General features: G+C 45.1%; 1 protein-coding gene across 1 annotated transcript in view; it reads left to right on the plus strand.

Moving 5' to 3' along the window:
• Positions 1-20,208, plus strand: part of CAB39 (calcium binding protein 39) — a 70,359-nt gene that overhangs the window by 23,662 nt on the left and 26,489 nt on the right. The window contains exon 2 of the mRNA XM_090284927.1: positions 6,545-6,767. Within this exon, the coding sequence (XP_090141053.1) occupies positions 6,654-6,767 (114 nt within the window). The 5' untranslated portion in view covers positions 6,545-6,653. The remainder of the gene's footprint in view (positions 1-6,544; positions 6,768-20,208) is intronic.

Genomic DNA, 20,208 nt, shown 5'->3' on the forward strand with positions numbered 1-20,208 from the left:
ATGTATCCTAACCTTCCGAAAGCACGTTTTATATTGTTAGCCTGCGTAGATAGCTTTTTTTTTTAAACCCCAGTTTGGTTCTGGACATAGTAGTCACGAATCAGATTTTAGAAGGAAAAAAACTCCACATGACTATCCTTTGCTGTTATTTATTCAGGTTTATTTATGCAGGTGTACTGTAACTTTGTGTAATTCTTACACTAAGTTGTAAGGTAACTCTTCCATTGGAGATGACAAAAGGGCGCTTAGAAAGGTGTATGTCAGCCTCGGCATGGGTGAGGTGGGGTTTGAGCCTGGGGGCAACTACCGTGCTTCACGTGGCGGCCCTGCCCTGTGTGGACGGTCTGGTGTGCCCGATACAGCGCCTGGCATGTTGTAGACGCTCAGCACTTGTTTGAAATTGCACACTTTCTGTGACTGCTTAACTAAGTACCTTAGTAGTCCTTGTAGGCAACAGTCTTACTGTGTGGGGGGTTTTTTGTTTGTTTGTAGTTTTTGCATTTGACCACCAAGTTTATGAGTCAGACGTAACACGTTAATGTCGAGGCCTGTGAACTCAGCTGTCTAGGAAGGTGTTCTCATTCGGCACCTTTTCATTATTGTCTCTAACACTTACACCCACTGCACACACGTCAGAAGGCTGTCTTTAGAGCGGGTACTCTCCGTGCCTTGCGTTTGGGGCGACTAGTGAGGGCACAGTTGGTATTTGAATGCATGTTCTGATGAACGGCTTACCGGCCACTTGAGTGCTTTTCAGTGTTAGTCAGTGTACAGGTGAGGAGTACGCAGCACACGCCACAAGCAGTCAGACTGGCTAGGAAGGGCATGCCTAACAGTCCTCATTCTAATGGCGTTAGACCTTGCTTTTCTGCTGAGTTTTCTGAGTGGGTTTCTGCACTTTCTTGGGGTGGAGCTACTTGGACTCCTAGGAGTATTACAGCGCAGTGACTTGAAATGTTTGTGCTTTCCAAGGTGGACGTGACCATTTCTGATATCATCTGGTCTTCATCTGTTCTGGAGAAAGGAGTAGCCTCTTAGTGCTGAGACCACAAATGCAGAGCGTAAGGAACAAAAAGGGGGGTGCACACGAGACGGTCAACACCAGTTGTCTCCACAGGCTTGCAGGTGACCGTGACCTTCTGTCTTGGGTGGGCCTTTAATGTTTGAGTTCTGCACAAGACACAGCATACCCAGGTTTTAAAAGTGAGAGACTTAACTCTCAGTTATGAGCATAGATACAGGAGTAGATAGCCTATCATTATTCTGACCCCCAACCTCCCCCTCTGCCCACAAGGACATCGAAGTTAGCAGAAGGCTGCGCTTAAGTGAAGAACACAAAAAGCAACGCTTTTTTAAAGATAATGATTTCAGTGGTCAGTGAATGTGACAATCATTGACAACCAAATTTTCCAAACATCCCCTAGAGCTGATACTGGCCCCGCTGACAACAACCACTGCCCTGTGTGGAGTATAGTGAAGGTCTGCACACTTGCTATTTGTAGGGATAGAGACATTTAGAAAATAGAGTTGACTAAAATTGTGAACTGATTACATATGGAAGGGTTATTATTAAGACAGACATAAAGAATCTGGTATCATGACTGAATTTTGTGATGGGGTGAACCCTGGATCTGCTCACTCTCCAGGGGCAACATGGGAACAGAAGCAGGGTTTGGGGTGAGGTTCACGTTCCCTGGAGGACATCTATCTGTAAGGAGTAGCCGTTGGACATGTAGGCCAGTTGGTTGGGGCAGGAAGTAGATTTCAGGTCGCTGACACTATGCGTAGATGAGATCACTCAGAGAATATAGGGTAAAGAGACAGCCAAGGGTGGGACCTTGAAGGACAGAAAGATGAGTCACTGAATTAAATGCAGAAAGAAGGAGCGTTTGGAGAGCCAGGAAAACAATTAGAGGAGAGCAGTGCCTGAAAGCTAAGGGGTGTGCGGTGGGAGGGTCATGCAGGTTTCTTTGTGCAGACTTAGCGTGCAATTCCATAAATGTCAATTTTAAACTGAAAGTAGTATGGTAAATTATTCTCCACCGCTGCCCTCCCCACTTCTCCCTCAAATTTTCAAGTTAAATTTGCACCGCAGGCCTTCTTTTTCTTTGGGATTAAAGCGTACACCACTGATTATCTTGAGGAGCATGCCTACGTCCAGTGTGAGGAAGGTAGGTGTGGGTTTCCAAGCCCCTTTAGAGTCCTAACAGTGGCTGGCTTTCTCCCAGTTGCATCCAGAATTTTGGTTGGCTTAACCCAAGGAGTCCTGCTGAGGTGTATTATGAACCAATTGTGGGGCGCGGGGGTGTAGAGACTAGGACAGGGGGAAATTAGTTGTATTTAAAAGCTATGTAAATTTTTTCAATTACAATATGTATTTTAGTCCATTTTCTAAATGAACACCAGTTATGTCCAAAACATAGTTTAGGCAGTTTTAAAATACTGCTATGGAAAATATTTGAACATACAGAAAAGTTGAGTAAAAATAAAAACCCATGTATCCACCATCTAGACTTAAAAATTAAGGTTTTTACGGTATTTGCAAGTGTGGTGCCCAGGCTTAGGAGTGGCATATTCGGGGAACAGAAAGGATCTCAGTGTGGGCAGGTGTCTGTAATGAAAGCCAGAGGGCTGGTTGTGCCGTGAGCATACGTGTAAAGCCTAGATGGCCCTGGTAAGGAGCTTGGGTTTTATTTTAAGGTCAAGGAAAAGTCATTGAAGGGCCTTCATCAGTGGGGTTTTGCTGTTATTGTTCCCTAAAATTCCCCCAAATACTTCTAATGAAATACTGCTGGTGATAAAGGAGGGAAGGGGGAAATCAGAAAGGCAGGCGCATTGTTAGGTTGAAAGATGTCTTTTGGTCATGGTAACCCTTGTCTAACCATCGCTACCTTCAGCCTGGGAATCCCCGTACTCTCGGGATTGTTAGTTCAAAAACTCAGGCACGTACCTGTGTGTTGCACACCCTTCAAGGTCCTGCACTTTGAATGGTACCACGTTTATAATATATTGCTTGTTGGTGGACCAGGCCCTTTGGAAGGCTCTTCTCCCTCGGCTCCTGCTCCCAGGACAGAGCGGTGTGGGCTGAAGAGTCCCTTAGCGATGCCTTTGCTCTCGTTGAGCATTGTGGGTTGACGTTTGGTGTTTGACAAGGGGGTGAACTGTTTCTCGTGAGTAAGGACTGAAACTAGACTGAAGCAAGAGTTGAAACAATGAAGCTAACCTCTTCGTAAAACTAAGTTTGTACTTGGTTTCAGATCTTTTTGTTCCTCTTTATAATTGCTAAAATCAGTGAGTGATTTATGGATCTGTTCAGTCATACATATTTAAAAAAAATAAAGTTGAATACAGTAGAAAATATCAGTTATAGTTTTGTGTGCGCACGTGCATACACATGTGTGTAATTCAGTGAATTTCTTACTTAGAGATCGTGATCAAAGTTTGAAAAACACTGCTGATCCTACTGGCTCTATCTAGCTTTCACAATTAATAGGATAAGTTAACGGGTAGCCTTACTTTTGAGCCTCACTTTTCTCTGTCATTTGGCCTTCCATTCAGTTGTCTTATGGATAGGACTTTTTATGTAATAAGGATGGGTTGCTTCGTATTACCCGTTGATTTCTTTAAACTTAGTTTTTCTGTTTATCAAAACTATACATGTGTATAAGTGAAGGATGCCAATAGTTACAAAAAGGGCTTGTAATAAGAAAATGCCGGTTTCCCCCTTTTCCTTCTCCCCAGAAGTGTACCGCCTCTCCGCTCTGGATTGATCGTTTCTGGTGTCTCCTCCGTGGCTTTTCTGAGCGTGCTCGTGTGGCAGTCCGTAGGTTCACCACAGCAGTCTTAGCGTTGGCCTTGGGCCGCTCGTGTTCTCTTTCTTGCACGTGTAAGTTCAGTAACAGTCATGCTCAGGAGCTCTGTGCGCACTAACCTAGCATGTTTACAAAGAGCTTTATTTTGTAAGGCATTGCTCTCCGCACCCTTTTAGCGACGTTCTAGGCACCTGCGTGGTCTGCCTGTTGGTCATCACTTAGGAGCCACTCATTAATTTTAAACTTTTCCATGTTGTCAGTTAATTATTTTAAAGGTTGTATCACTGAGTGGCATACATTAGTATAAGATATTTAAGCTTAATACATAGCAAACTTAGACATAAGAACCAAAGTCTGAGGCAGTTTTAGTTATTTCCCTGTCTTTGTCCTGCAAAATCTTGGACAGTTGAGTTGTGTAAGAATTGGTGAATTGAGGACTTTAAAGGAAAGAGAGGATTTGTTCATTATACTGTAAAGTAAGAACTTTGTAGTTCTTATTGACAAGTTTTGTAATAAAATTATTTATATCTTTTACTTAATAATTATAGTTCAATTACATTAAAAACAACAAACCATAAAAGAATGTGTGAAGTGTGGAGGGTGAGAGAGGGAGGGGACAGGGAGAGGGCGAACATGAGCGTGTCACGAGGAGCCTCGGCACCATGGCTGGATCCCGCCGAGGAGTGACCGCTCCTCGTTTTGGGTACCCGTTGCTCACTGTGTTTTCTCAAAGTGCAGTCTTACTAGCTTACAGGTTCTGCAGAATCTTGGCTGCCGGTGTGCTAACGGCGAGGGGTGATTGCCGTGCGTCTCCTCGTCTGTGTTCTCTTCAGCGGCGCAGCTCTTTTCTGCTGTGACCAGCATGTGGTGTGTGTGGCAGGACCTTTTTAAACCCCCTTTGCCCTGGAAAGTCACTTCTTCCACCACTGAGCCAGAGCTGAAAATATCTCCGTTGCATAGCACCGTGACACTTCCTGCAAAATACCGTGGCGTTCCCACCCCCCACCCAGCGCGGACGGGGGTGCCCCGGCCATTGGTCGCAGAGTACAGCTAGGGAAGATGGTATTTTCAGAGCGCTGATGGTGCGAATCCACCACGTTTATGGAGAAAATCAGCCTGCATTGCCCCTCACCCGCCTCGGAAAACAGAAGTGAGAAATAAGGGTGTAGTGGGAAGGAACGGCCTAGGATTTGGATCTAGCCAGGTAATCAGAGAGAGAATGTAGAACAGCCACGTGGGAGCAGCTTGCCTGTGGTTGACCCAGACTTCTTGTTCAGAAGAAAAGATGTTCGGAAGGGAATTTATGCATCTTTGAATTTTGAGAACCTGTGTTTGAGGACATTTCCCTTTGGTTAATGAAGATGTGGTTTTAATTTAAACTGTAAAGGGTTTACAGGCTGGCAGAAGGTGAGGTGATATTTGGATATAGAGAGTGCTCAGAACAGATCATATCAAAATATCACAAAATAACATACCTCTTCATGACTTAATTGTAGGTTTAACGTTAGCACTTATTTGCATGCTGCCCCCTGAATGTATTTTTGTAATCAGATTATGTAGGTCACTGTATCTCAAACTTGAGGAAAAAACATTCAAATACTTTCTTCAAATGAAGTCTTAGAGTTCAAAAGAAATATTATAATGCTATGCAACAGACATATTTTATGTTTTGTGGGAGGAAAAGAAATCAGGGTTGAGGTATCTGAGATTCGCCTCTGGTTTGGAAGAGGTGGGGTCGGCACCTGGGGCAGTTAAATATAGGAGTTCGGAACTCATTCTGAAAACCACTGATCTAAGTGATCTGTAAGGTTCTTCTCAAAAGTGTTATCTTTTGGGGTCTTATAAGAGGTTTAATGCCGACGAGTGTAACTTTATTTAGTGAAAGAAATAAAAACTTCTGACATGTTCCCCAAGTTTGTCTTGGTAACTTGGTTTTTTCAAGGTGAGTTCTGGGCAGAGCTGCTGTCTCCTGTTGCATGATGTAATATTGTGGTTTATGCGGTGGGAATTTGTTTGCTGCTACCCACAAAAAATTGGGAACTTCCCGAGGTTCATTCTCTGCAGGGTGTTGTGCAGGGAGTCCCTTCGTGGGAGATGGTCGTATCCCAGTGGAAAGAGTATGCGTGGCAGCTGGCACTTAGGGGGTTTAAGGGTCCGGCAGAAGCTTTGTCCAGGGCTCTCCAGGCTTCTCTCCAGCTCCGAGACCCTGTGGCTGGCTGAAGAGGAAGGTAGGAGGGCCCTGGGGGGGGGGGGGTGCCCGTCAGAGCGTTGGGGGCACAGCGAGAACACTGAGGAAAAGCCTCTGGGAGGCCGGAGGGTGGGCCTGTCGCTGGTGTTGTTCGGCCGAGCTCCTGGTCTGCCCTTCTGCCTCCGTTCTCTCAGCCGTAGAAGAGAGGGGTCTGTGGGCTGGAGGTGGAGGGTGTGGGCGAGGGACGCTTCGGCTCCAAACAGACCCAGGCCGGTTCTGCACTCAGTGCTCAGCCTCGGCCTGGCAGACCTCGCCGCCTTGTGGGTGGCAGCTGCAGCCCCTGCACTGTCAGCCCCCGCACGGGCCTCAGATGGGTGGTCGGAAGACGGGGGACAGAAAGGCTTCTGAAAAGTGACCGTGTTGTGCGTGCTCAGGTGTCTCTGTGTCACCGTTTCTCGCGTATCCTGGTAGGTTTCCCAGTCCTAGTGGTTTTGAAAGTCACGTAAAGTTACTTTCTCAAACGCTGGTTTTCTCCCCAAATTAGGATTTGGAGAGTATGTCTGCTGTTGACAGCACCCTTCTCTGACGCATGCCGTGTTCTGCGCCCCCAGGTGAAGCAGGCGGAGCGCAACGAGGCCTCTGTCGTGGCCGCCATGCCGTTCCCGTTTGGGAAGTCTCACAAATCCCCAGCAGACATCGTGAAGAACCTGAAGGAGAGCATGGCTGTTCTGGAGAAGCAAGACATTTCTGACAAAAAAGCAGAAAAGGTATGTGTTGGACAGTATTTTTTAAAATTAATCAGTCCCGGTTTGCGTTTCTTTTGGGTTCTGTGTTCCCCATAGAGAGCATCTTCTCCTGCCCATCCACCCACCCCAGCCCGCACCCTGGCCCACCCCCAGCTCGTCTCCCCGCCCTCCTCTGGGACGTCATCTCTCGCCAAGTAGCGCGAGCCCCTGCTTCTGGCGGGTCTGTGAACGGGTTCTGACTTCCAGCCCTACTTGATGAAGGTCCTCAGGACCTTTCTGATTTCTAAAATGGCTCGCTTGCCTTAACCCTTCAGTGCAGACTCCTTGAGTGGCACCCAAGGCCCTTTGGGACCTGACCTCTGCCTCTCTAGGTGAATTTCAGCCCCTCCCTATTTTTTGTGTTCTGGCATCTCAACTTGCCTCTGTTCGTTGAAGGCAAATAGTCAGCTCTACTCCTTTTCATGCCCTTTTCTTTTTTAACTGAGTGCATAGTGACAAAAACTGCAGTGATGGCTGGCATAGTTCGGTGTCACTGCCTTGACTCTGGCTTAGGGGTCCCGACCATCAGTGCAAATGATGATATAGTGCAAAGGGGCAAATAATGTGGTACTTTGACAGGAAGACAGTTTTGACCCCACGGACCCCAAGGGGTCCACACTTTGAAATCTGTGGTAGTTAGTGGAAGGTGTATGTGTGCGTGTGTGGGTGGTGGTGGGTAGGGGGAGGACCCCAAGTTAGGTGGGTTATATGGGGGAAGTCTCATTGGGGAAGTGACATTGGAGATGAGTCCTGTAATGATAGAAAGCAAGCTCAGTCTCTGATGGCATGCCTATCATCTACTGGACTAAGACCAGTGACTTTCAACCAGGGCCAGCTTTGCCCTCCAAGGGGACATTAGAGAATGCTTCGGGACATCGTTGCTTATAACACAGGGAGGCCACTACGGCATCTAATTAGTATAGGCCAGACATGCTGCTAAACATAGGACAGCCTCCCCAACCATCCCCAAGATTTATCTGACCCAAAGTGCCGGGAACTCCTGCTGCAAACCTAAGCACAAAAAGACCTCTGCTATTATGACAAACAAAGCAAAGAAAACTAATTGAATTTTTGAAAAATAAATTTTTTTATTTTAAATTTTATTTATTTGTTTTTAGAGAGAGGGGAAGGGAGGGAGAAAGAGAGGAAGAGAAGCATCACATGCCCGCAACTGGGAACCTGGAGCACAACCCGGGGAGTAGTAGATAATTCAAGCGGTGATGAGAGGGAACTGAGACCTGGAAACAGTGGAAAGATAAAAGCCTAATCACTGAATTAAAAACCATGAAAAACCACTTTGACAGCATACTAAAGACTGACAGGTTTCATGAAAACCAGAGTGCTTACTACAACTTCTTTAGCATTGCTCTGGAAATCCTACCCAATGCATAAAGAAATGGTTTAGAAATAAAAGCTGTTGCGAATAAAGAGGGAAAATTATAATGTTGGGAGATTCGTATATCTTCACAAAACAAGAGAACCGTGAACAGACGAGAGTTCACTAGAGCTGCTAAATGAATAGGAAATTCATAAGCTTTTATAAATATCACTCAAAGTTATCTAGAAATTATAACTTTTAAAAAGTATTTCATTTATAATAGCAACAAAAGATGTCTGAGAATACTTTGATCGGGAAGTATACAAGAACCTATTGTATATGAAAAAAAAATTGTAAAACCTTATTGAGAGGCCAATAGAATACTTAGTCTGTGTTATCAAATGAAATATAGTTAAGGTGCCATTTCTTCTCAAATCAATTTTTGAGCTTAAAGCAACATTATTCAAATCATGCAGGATCTTCTTGTAACTTGACAGAAAAAGGAGCCTGCAGTTCTGGAAGTATAAATAAAATGCCTTAAAGTTGTGGCAGGACCTAAGGGCTACGAATTCCACTTTGTTTTGGAACCAAACACATACTTTATACATCTCCTTGTTGTTTTCCCCATAACGGTTAATGAGATTCCGTCCTTCTAGTTGTTCAAACCAGTCATGACTCCCCTCACCCTCCCCACGGCCAGTTAGGAGCGCAGGTCCGTCTGCTGCATCTGGCGGGGAAAGAAAGCCTGACTCTAACCACTTCTCCCCGTTTTTCTAGTTACCACCCTGGTCTGAGCCGTCATTCTCTCTCCGCTGGTGACTGCAGTGACCTCTGGTCAGCCTCTCTCCCATGCCCCCTCCAGCGGTAGTGATTCTTTCTTCTAAAACATGAGTCACGTGGTGTTTTCCTCAGTGTAAAGTGGACGTCCTTACGAGGGCTCGGGCTAGCGTCTGTAGCCCGAATCCTGCCCACTCGTGGTGTCGTAGGGCTCACGAGCTGGGAATCGTTTCTCCATTTCTAAAGGGTTGGTTTTAAAAAGCAAAGAAGAACGTGCAACCTTGTGTGGCCTGAAAAGGGTAAAATATTTACGGTCGGCCCTTTTACCGAAAAGTAAATGCGACCCTAGCCCATGGCTTCCGTGGTCCCTTCTCTTTGTGCTCCCCCCAGACCAGCTTCCTCTTTTACGCACTCCGGTCACACTCTTGTCTTCAGGTCCTTGCATTTGACAGTTCCCTTCGCCTGGAATGTTGTTCCCTCAGCTCCCTGCTGGGCCCACACCTTACTGCTTTCGAGGGTTTGCTCAGCATCACTCTTGACCCAACAACCCCTGTTCAGATGCACCCCTGCCCTCTGGCATTCCTGCTCCCCCTGATCTTGTTCTTTTGTATTGTCCTGTGTGGCAGTTAACATTTTTAATATACTTCGTGGTATCTTCAATGTTTCCTCCCCCTGTTAGAATATAAGCCTTCCACAGACAGGGCTCAATAGCTGTTTGTATTTATGGAAAATGGAGTACAAAGCAGAGTTAACATGAAACGCTGTCACCTTAGGATTCTTCTGAACTCTTCTACTAAATAGGATCAGACGGGGATTAGGGTATGCTGAGTTGGTGACTGATAGGGGGCATGATAGCCAGGTGTGCTCTGAGTTTTATGACGGTGGCCAAGCACGTCCCCTTTAGTGCTCCCGCCCACAGGTGCAGTGACATAAATGGCCCTTCTCAAGAGGTCTGCTCTGTCGGCCCTGGTATCTTCCAAGTGGAAATATGTTGGGTTACCACTGCACACCGGCAGAACGGCTAGAATTGAAAATGCTGGCCAGACCAAATGCTAGAGATGATGCAGAGCAGCCGGAACTGCTGCTGGGACTCTACGGTGATGCAGCCACTTTGGAAAAAGGTTGGCAGTTTCTTTAAAAGCTAAACTTACATCTGGCCGTTTCACTCCTAGGCACTTACCAACAGAACAAGATATGTATATATATATATATATATTCCTACAGAGGCTGGCACGTAAGTGTTAATAGCAGCGCTATTTGTAATCGTCCAGAGCAGGAAAGAGCCCAGGTGTGTAAATAAACTAGTTGGAGTACGCCAACAGTTCAGAGTACTACTCAGCAATAAAAAAGGATGCACTGTTGCTACACACAGCAGCGCGAATGAATCTCAAATAATTAAATGTTGCGTGAAACAAGCCAGACTACAAAGAGCATATAATGTATGGTTCTATTTATACAAAACCTATGGAAACCACTATGACAGAAAGCAGATCCGTAGTTGCTTTGGGTTTGGAGGGACGTGCGGGGTTAGAACGGGGTTGATGGAGTAGGTGGACCACAGAAGAGCCTTGGTGCTGATGGAAACGTTCCCCATTTGGATGAGTCAGGGATGTGTCAGCCAGTCCAAACTTACCAAGGCGTGCTCTTTAAATATGTGTGGTTCGTTTTATGTCAGTTACGATTCAGTAAAGAGAGAAGAGACTACCCATGTGCCGTCTGAGATACAGGTGGCTTGGAAAGCACAGGAGTTGGCCCTGAGAATAGACAGTGTAATGAGGCCCCCAGGAAGTCTGTTGAAAGCATAGGTGGATGCAGTAGAAAATACACTACTTAAATTCAAAGTGATCGTCTTCTCTGTGTAGACAAGTCCATACTTGAGGAGCTAGAGTGGGTTGAGAGGAGCGTGACCAGGCTGGTGCAGAAATCCAAAAGTCTGCCTTGAGAAATAATGGAGAGATTTGGAGATATGAAGTAGAGAACAAAATTTGAGCCCTAGACTTCTTAGTAAAATGTTTTTAGGGGATCACCTACTAGGAGGAGAGGAAAGGTTGCAGACAGTGGTAGGAGATAGAATTAAGAGCTACGAATGGAAGTAAAGCGGGGAGTCCACTTTCATCTTGATATTAGGAAAAATAATAGGTGGATGTTGGCTTCCTTGGTAGACAGCAAGCCTCCTGTCTCTGGATGTGTGTCGGTGTGGCTAGAGCACCACCCAGGTCTTGCAGAAGGAACGCAAGCTTGCATGGCTGATTCATCCTTACGTTGATACAACACTGTGTTTTGCAAGGTGCCTCCATCTTATTTTGAGGTAGAAGAGCTTCCTGTTGTTATTATTCTCAGTCCACATTTTAAAAAAAAATTTTTTTTTCCTAGGTAACCCATCATATTAGAGTCTAAGATGGTATTCATTCCTAACTCTGCCAAACCCATGGTAAAAATAATGCCCATTTCTGCTTTATTTATTATATCCATAGTCATTTTCTCATTCATTTCCTGTGATGTTATAGACAAATGATAAATAGAACATTTGAGTGCTTACTCCCTTACTTGTAATGTTTGTACTTTTATTTGTTTTATGTGGTATACAATTGCCATATTAAGAATTGTGTGTAATACAAATAGATTAGTCCCTTAGGAACCATGTCACACCTTTTTAAAATAATTTGAAAACCACTTCCCTCACACCTTTAGAGGAAAAATGGTTTATCTTAGCATTCTTATTTTTAGGTGACTGGGGCATGGGAGTGGAGTGGGGTGGGGTGGAATTTGTTCTTCCACTGCTGACGGCCACATAGGCCTGGTGTACGAAGTGACTATTTATACACCCTTTGCCCACTGCACGCTATATAAAGAAGGTATGGCTGCCTCTCTCGGCATACACTTGGTTCCCTTCCTCACTGAATGAGGGTGTTCACAGTGTTGAATGGCTGTATTCACTCATTTCAGGGGAGGAATAAGTTTGCGGGCATACTTAAGAGGGGGAAGGGAGGATCTTTTCATAGCATGGCCATTTAACAGTGACTCATGGTTACTAAACTTGTTGAGAGTAATCTTTGACACCAGGAGGTTATTAATAGGTTTTTCTTAGTCCATGATCTTTCAGCTTAGAAGAATAGTCAGACATTTTCTTTAATAAAGTTGTGCATGTGTGCATACGTGTGTATATGTGTATAGGATCTTTTTTTTTTTTTTTGAAAGTTAATATCAGAATTACAGTGATAATAGAATTGCTGTCATTATCAAATATTTGGCATGGACAGTATTACTCAAGTTACTTCTAGATTTCATCTCACATTCTTGATCTTAATTTACTTTGATTTAAGAACTTCCTTTTTCACTGAGGTCATCTAATAGCTTTTTGAAGATGAATTGATATTTAAGGCAGTACATATAGATTAGTACATATTCAGAGGGCTTTTGTTTAAAATGAGTCTTGCTAAAACATAGGTATGAAGAAACTCAAAAGAAAAGTAAAATATAAGACAAAATAATAAATGGACTTAAACCCCCACCCCAGAAATATTTGGGTCCTTTGAGGCATTTCTCAATAATAAATACTTATGTGTGAGTTATAGTAAATTTGATTATATAAACTAATGATGGACAGAAACATGGAAAATCCTGCTTAATCATTTCAAAATTGTTTCTGAAAAGGATGACTTTATAAACAGTGGTGCCCACCTCAATTATGGGAATTTTATTATGCCACATTCATGTGTATGGCATATAGCAAGACAGTTTTATGCAGAAGGTGACCATGGAAGTAATTTCATTGTGATCTTTTTTTAAAGATTCTCAATTTGATTGAACGCAGGGACATTTTAGTGCACTTGTATATTTGGGCAGATAGATGGGCACATGGATCGGTTTTTCTCTCTGTTTTTAAGGAGTTTATAACCTAGGAGATAAAATAAGTATGTAAATAATATAATATAGTATAGAGGTACTTGGAAGTATCCATGAAATTCTGTGGACCCAAAAGAATGAAGCAGTCACTACCTCTTCAGAGATAGCATTAAGTTTGAAGTGACATTTGATCCGGTTTTTAAGATGTTCAGTAGGCAAAGAATGAGAGGGAGTGGAACGTGAAACCACACACTCTGGCATATTCAGAAAAGTAGTGACAAGTTCAGAGTGGCTTTACAGGGGCGGTTGGATGTAAGTGAATGGGGGGGAGTGACGCTGAAGGTGTAGGTTGTGGTGGATTGAAAAGATCCTTACTCTCATACAGCCTAAACATATAAAGAGCGCAGAAGAAATCTGTTGTTTTGTTGCTTTAAATCTTTATTTTTAAGTAATTACTAATTCATAGGAAGATGTACAAAAGTACACAGGGAGAGCCTGGTACCTTTTACCCAGTTTCCCTCAATGGGAACGTCGCACGTAGCTACATACAATAGCAAGACCAGGAAATTCACACTGGTACAGCCCACAGGCCGTATCCAGATTTCACCAGTTTTATACATGTATGCGTGTGAGTGTGTGTGGGGCCATGCACAGTTCTATCACATGTATAGCTATGTGGTTTCTTTGTAACCACCAGCACAGTCAAGATTCAGCTGTTCCATCACCACAAGGCCCCTCTTGCTATCCCTTTATAGCCACACCTGCTTCCTCTCCCCCTCTTCCTAACCCTTGCTGGCAACCACTGATCTGTTTTCTAAATCTGTAATTGTGTTATTTCAAGAATGTTTTATAAGTGGATTGGTTTTTTTCACTCCACTTAGTTCCCGTGAGACCCATGCAAGTCGTGTGAGTATCAGTAATCCCTTTTGGCGGCTGAGTAGTATTCCATGCTGTGGTTGTACCACCGTGCGTTTAACCGTTCGCCCGATGATGCACATCTAGGCTATTACAGATAAAGCTGCTCTGAACATTTTTATACCGGTTTTGTGTGAACTTAAGTTTTCCTTTCTGTGGGACAAATGCCTAAGAATGCTCTCTTGAGTCATGTGGTAAGCAGATGTTCCGTTTTATAAAACACCAAACTTTTAGGGTTGCTGTCCATTTTACATTCCCATTAGCAGTGTTTCAGCGTCAGAGATGGGATCAGGTTGGGAGTGCGTCTGGAAAGACTCATATAATAATGGCTGAAGCTGAACTTGTTGAGACAACTCTGATGGCAAGGAATGCTGGAGGGTGAGGAGGAGGAGAAGCAGGATGTGAGAGAGTCAATTTCCGAGGGAGAATTGAGAGGTTTGGTGGCTGTCTACCGTGAACCCCAGGGTCACAGACCCTGTGGCCTATTTTCTCTGCCCACCAAATATTTCCCGGGCATGGGTCAATAAGCTGTGGCCCAGGTCAGCCCATTACCTGGCTTTGTAAATAAAGTTTTATTGGAACACAGCCATGCCCGTTCATTGACCTGTGGTCTGTGGCTGCTTTCCTGCTGCAGTGGCAAGAGCTGAATAGTTGTGGCAGAGACCATATGACCCACAAAAAGTTTGCGACCTGCTTATCTGGAGAAACTTGATACTTCTGATGAGAGAGATAGCAGGGATTCTTACTTTGTTTTGAAAGGGGGAGGCGGGGAGCAGGGCAAGTATGTGTTTTGCTTTAAACTTAATGTTCCACTTAGGTGCAAAGAGTGCTCTAGAGAAGCAGGTAGACCGTAGTTTCAGGTACTCTTCCTCCTTTTATTCACTTTTTTATTTTTACTTTATTCTGTATATTGGGGTTCTGTACAGGGTTTATACTTTTAAAAAATGGTGGCAGGCAGGAGTAGGATAGCGATGGGCCCCCAAAGCATTTAAACATTGCTGGCATCTCTCAGCACCTGAGATGCTGTGATTCTGGGCTGCGGCATCACTTCCGCCTTAACATTCCAATTCCAAAGCTGTTTTCTCTGCCCCAGAATTGGGCTTTCTCTTCCTGACTGACTGGTTTAAGAAATGTTGTCTTTTTATCTCTGGCTCCAAACCTCTCCCTTCAGCACCTGTTTGTCAAAGTCCTGTTTATTTGAAATCACTTGGTGCGGGGAGAGGAGGCTGAAATGCGCAATTTTTCCCTTGTTCTCTTTCCATGAGTGCTAGGTAATGCGGGGGGGGGGGGGGTGTTGTGTGTGTGTGTGTGTGTGTGTGTGTGCGCGTGCGCGAGCGCTCTGTGCTTCCTTCATAAGCCTGATAGTTTTCATTGATTTCTATATTTATCTATCTAAAATTTTCAGAAAATACAGTTGAGTATAAAGAAAATATATAGCTCATCTTAATTCCACTACCACATGAAGTTACTGCTGTTAACACGGTGGGATATCCTTACAGAGTCTCGTCCACATTCCATCTCCTGCCCTTCCTCTCTAGGGCAAATAAGTACATGAACATGGGAACATGCTGTTAGATAACCTGGTTTCCTTTAAATTTTTTTAAAAATATTTATTTATTTTTAGAGAGAAACATCGATTGGTTGCCTCTCACACACCCCCAACCAGGGAGGGACCGGACCCACAAACCAGTCGTGTGCCCTGACTGGAATCAAACCAGCGACCTTTCAGTTTGCAAGATGATGTTCAACGCACTGAGCCACAACAGTCGGGGCTTTTTAATTTTAATATTGACATCTTTGCATGTCAGTGTGGATGTACTTAATTATCTTAAGGCTTGCTGTTGTCTTCCATTCTGTGGGTACCCCATGGTTTAACCAGGTCGGTGGGATAATTGTTTTTTTTTTACATTTTGCCAAATTCCTCTACAGTAAAGTTGTACCAATTTATTTTTCTCCCACCGGTGTATCTTTCAGAAGTCTTTGCCTCGGATAGGACGGAAAACATGGTCTATCAATTTAAGTTAATTATTATTATGAAGTAAGAATATCTTTTCTAAGGTTACATATTTGCCTTTTAATTTCTGATTAGTCACATCTACACTTTAACCACTTCACCCTTGTTTGTCTTTAAGTGTGCTTTATATTATTAAGGTCAGGTTTTACGAGTAATTTTGTCTATTAAAAATTGGGGGTGAGAGAGTGGGCAGGCCCAGTCTTAGGTCCCACCAGACACAACCCTGTACCTCCATCTGAGTAGCCACGTTGTCACCTATCGCTTGCCACCACAAGGCCACTTTGGGATCTACTGAGTAGCTGGGCCTTGTTGGGCCCCGAGGAGGAGTGTGTGAGGAGGACAAGGAGCCCATCAGGGACGCGGCCTGGCGGCACCAGGGAGAAGGGAGGATCTCCTGTAGTCTTCCCAGATTGCTGTTTCTGCATCACTGCCGTGTGTCTGAGCAGCTGCCGCTGAGAGCGGTAAAACAGTGCAGTGGTGGGGTCAGGTGAGAGATGTAATACGGAGCCTGCATTTTTGGAAGTCGTGAAATAGGCCGTTTCCAGCAATGTTTGGCTTGCTAATTACTTACTTTTCCACCTCATATTTTTTAATGGGAAAGCAGGCAGTGGAAAGTCTCACAGCCTTAGTTCTAGTTGAATAAGTTGTCATGGAGACCACCCTTAGAAATTTGAAGTGATGACTTGTCTCCTTCCCCTGGGAGTGAGAGAAGTATAGTTCTGATGTTGTTACTATAGTGCGATGAGTATTAGGTGCGAATTTTGGAACAGTGGTTACTGCTTAAGTTGACCCTGTAACTGAAATAGTCAAATTTAAAGATAGTTTTAAAAGATATTAATTAACGATCGGTGGTATGTGGAAGTCAGTGAGGCTTCGAGGCGTAGGATTAATGCCCCTGGCACCCCTGGCAGTTGGAAATGATGCCTCACAACTCGGAGCCTTGACTCAGAAGCTCTGCCAAGCCCCAGACTCTTCTCTGTGACTCTCCTCTAGTGGGTGTCCCCAAACTCCCACTCTGGCTGTTCAGTACAACCACACAGGGGTAACCACGGCCCCAAAGCCACTCACCTGGAGGATGCAGCAGTGGGCAAGCTGGTGAGGCACGCTGCACTTCATTCTGCAGCCGAGCGAGCGGACGTGCTGTGGGGGACTCCTTTCCCACGGTTCTCCTGTTGGGAGCCTGTGCCCATGAAACGTGGCGTGAGGCTCCCTGACCACGCGAGTGTAGCCTCTGTCTTGGATGAAACGTCCTAGACAGTTCACTCAGTTAACAAAACATGGAGTCAGGCCACGTGTGAGTCACCAGCTCAGCCACTGCAGTGAGGAGGGCACGAGGAGGTGGAAGCCAGCCCTTTGCAAAGCCCTTGAGTATGCGTCCTGGGGACATGGGAGTTGCAGGTGAGAAGATGCAAAGCTGCAAGGCCAGGGCCTGAAAGAAGGTCACAACTGCACTGGCGTCCCATCCCATCTGAGGGGGAGGGTCGGGAGTGAGGGGAGGGCTCATGGACGCAGGGGCCTGAGCGTGGAGGGGGCGGGGCGGGAGTGTTCGGGCTTCAGGGTGGCTTGAGAAGAGACAGAGAGGTCTGGGGCCAGAGTGTAAGGAGATGGCAGCCCAAGGGACTTGGGAGGACCCTTATATGGAATTTGAGATCTTAAAAAATGGGATGGGTCTCAGCAGTCATCTGGCCAGGCAAGCTTCCATGAGGCCGCAAGGCTGGCCCCACTGCACGGGGGTGGGGGACTGAGGCAGGACCAGTATCCAGCCTGGCAGCTAAGGGGGGATGCTTCTTACCTGTGAAGGAAAAGCAAAATATGAGGATTAATGGACTTTTTTATACTTACAAAATGGTTGAAAAAGAATGCCTTCACCCAACTTCACATTTTACATAATCACAGTAAAGTGATCAAAATCAGTAAAAACATTGACGTAATACTATTAACTAATCCACAGAGCTTTTTTCAGATTTCAGCAGTTTTCCTGCTAGTGCCCTTTTTTTGGACCAGGATCAGTTCAGGACAGCACGTTGCGTTTAGTTGTGACCTCTCCTTAGCCTCCTTTCCTCTGGGACAGCTTCTCAGTCCTTGGCTTTCATGCCCTTTGCACATTTGGGAAGTACCGGCCAGTTTTCTGTAGAATGTCCCTTAAATTGCATTTGGCTGATGTTTCTTCGCGATTCAATGCAGGTGATGCCTTTTTGGCAACAAAAAAAAAACCATGGCAATGATGCTGTGCCCTGTCAGGAGGCACATGAGGTCAGTAGTCTGTTACTGTTCACTTTTTAAAGCCTCCCGGGTGATCCTGGTGTGTCTCCAGGGTTGAGACAGAGGGTTACAGAAATACGTCAAGATGGATGGAAGAAGCTGGAGGTGTTTTTGTTAAGAAGTCTGTCTCAGTATAGAAGCAGTGAAGGTAGGTGTTCCAGTACAGAGCAGAGAGGGAGAGGGAGAGAATAAAGTATGGTGAGGGAAGCGGAACAACTGAAGTATTTGCTACTAGGAGTTACTGGTTTTAAGTCAGCCCAGGGTGAAGGAGTGTTTTGGACTGGACTGAAGGCATCGAACAGTAGGCGCTTCAGTGCCCCGAGGGTGCCCAGGCATGCCACTTTCCGCAGTGCTCAGCGCCCTGCAAGCCCCGGGAGCCCGGGCGGGGGAGAGGGTCGGGAAAGGTTCGTTAGGGGAGCGGAGGCCGGGAGCTGCGAGCACAGGGAGCTCTGAGATCTGCCCTCTTAGCAGGACAGGTAGCGTGGTCTTCGGGGCCCGGTGGGTTCGGTGACATGATGATCTCAGCAGCTTGGAAAGGGTACAGTGGTAGGAGGAGCTGTAGGTGTGAATGGCTGACTCAGTAGGTGTGAGGGGACAGGCCAAGGAGGTGACCGATAAGGAAGATGTGGTCTAAGGAAGATGTGGTCGAAGAGCCAGAGATGGGGGCCTGGGCAGGGTCACTAATGTGAAGGGAACCAAATCAGATCGAAGCAAGGAGCTCAGACTTATTTGTTCTGTGTGTGGCACCCTTCCATAAGTACTTACTGCATTGCCTTTTCTGGTGGAATACTTCTTAAGCTTTTCTGATCATCTTTTAGTAATAGTTGGACAGTTTTTAAAGCTTTGTTTAATCAAACTTGTAATTGTTCATGTAATGGGGAACAGAAATTTTTGAAATATTTATAAACTTAAAAGTCATCATTTGAAATGTGAATTTAATCTCACTTATCAAGACTGCTAAAAATAAAGTTGATGAATTTTAGTTTTTCTTTTCTATTATGCTGCTGATTGTGTAGACAGAAACTAACCATGGAAACGACCAGGTTTGGACATCTCTTGTCCCCAGTGCTGTTATCTATTTCTGGATAGTTTGAGTCAGGCTTTTCGCTATGTTAAGACCCATTCCAGTCTTTAGCTTTTTGTTTTGCATTGTGTAAGGAGTGGTTGGTAGACCTACTTAAATATATAGACATATACTTAACTATTTGTTAGAAGTTTTAAAATTGTGAGGGGGCTGTCTCTTGGGGATGAGACAGAAGCAGAAATGAGGTCACTCCAACATAGTGAACACTTTAATCTGTTTATCTCATTCTCTTTATCGTTTTGCTCTTTAAAACAGGAAAATGTGGCCCCGGCTGGTGTGGGTCAGCGGACTGAGTGCCGGCCTGCGAGCCAAAGAGTCACCCATTCGATTCCCAGTCAGGGCACATGCCTGGGTTGCGGGCTGGGTCCCCAGTTGGGGGTGTGTGAGAGGCAACCACACATTGATGTTTCTCTCCCTCTTTTTCTCCCTCCCGTCCCCTCTCTCTAAAAATAAATAAATAAAATATTTTAAAAAACAAGTAGGAAAAAGTAAATTGTTTAACATTCAGACAAATCTGAAATAGAGCAAGTGAAAAATGGAAGTATCCTTCTCGCCCTCCCCAGAGGCAGAAAAGGAGGTTCCTTGCTCACCACTTAACTCGTTCAGGTCTCTACCTTTAACTTGCTTCGTGAGAGATTTCAAGGTGTTCTTCCTTCAGGTCCCTATATCAGCGCTACATTTCAGGGGGAAATCCTTGACTTTATGGTGTTGCATATTTCTTTACATCCAGTTTTCATCTGGATTTTATATCTGAGTGATCAGGTGTGCTGATGTTCAACCACTCATCAAGCATGTATGGAGCACCTGCAAGCACTGGTCTCCTACTAGAATGTAGAAGGAAACAGACATCAGTTGGGAATCAGAAGGAACCGCAGCATTGCATACAACTGGAGAGATGCCGTGAAGAAGTGCATGGTGGTAGGAGAATGTATGATAGAATTTACCTAGAAAGGCTTCTCTGAGGACGTGATCACTACCCTGAGCGTTGCAGGAAGAATAGGAGCTGGTCAGGAGGTGGGGCATGGTACGGGCACACAGGACACCCCAAGCGTAGGCCGCCACATGCGCACGGACTCTGAAAGGGGACCCGTGTGCCGGGGCGTTAGCGTGTGGGTACTAGGGGAGAGGTTACGGTGCAGGGTAAGGTCAGAGAGGCCGGGTCCGGCCGTGCGTGCTTCTACAGGCCGTGTTGAGAAGGAGTTGTCTC

The sequence above is a fragment of the Furipterus horrens genome, unplaced genomic scaffold (assembly GCF_987537825.1).
Source record: "Furipterus horrens unplaced genomic scaffold, mFurHor1.1.pri manual_scaffold_1, whole genome shotgun sequence".
In the NCBI taxonomy this organism is placed as follows: Eukaryota; Metazoa; Chordata; class Mammalia; order Chiroptera; family Furipteridae; genus Furipterus; species Furipterus horrens.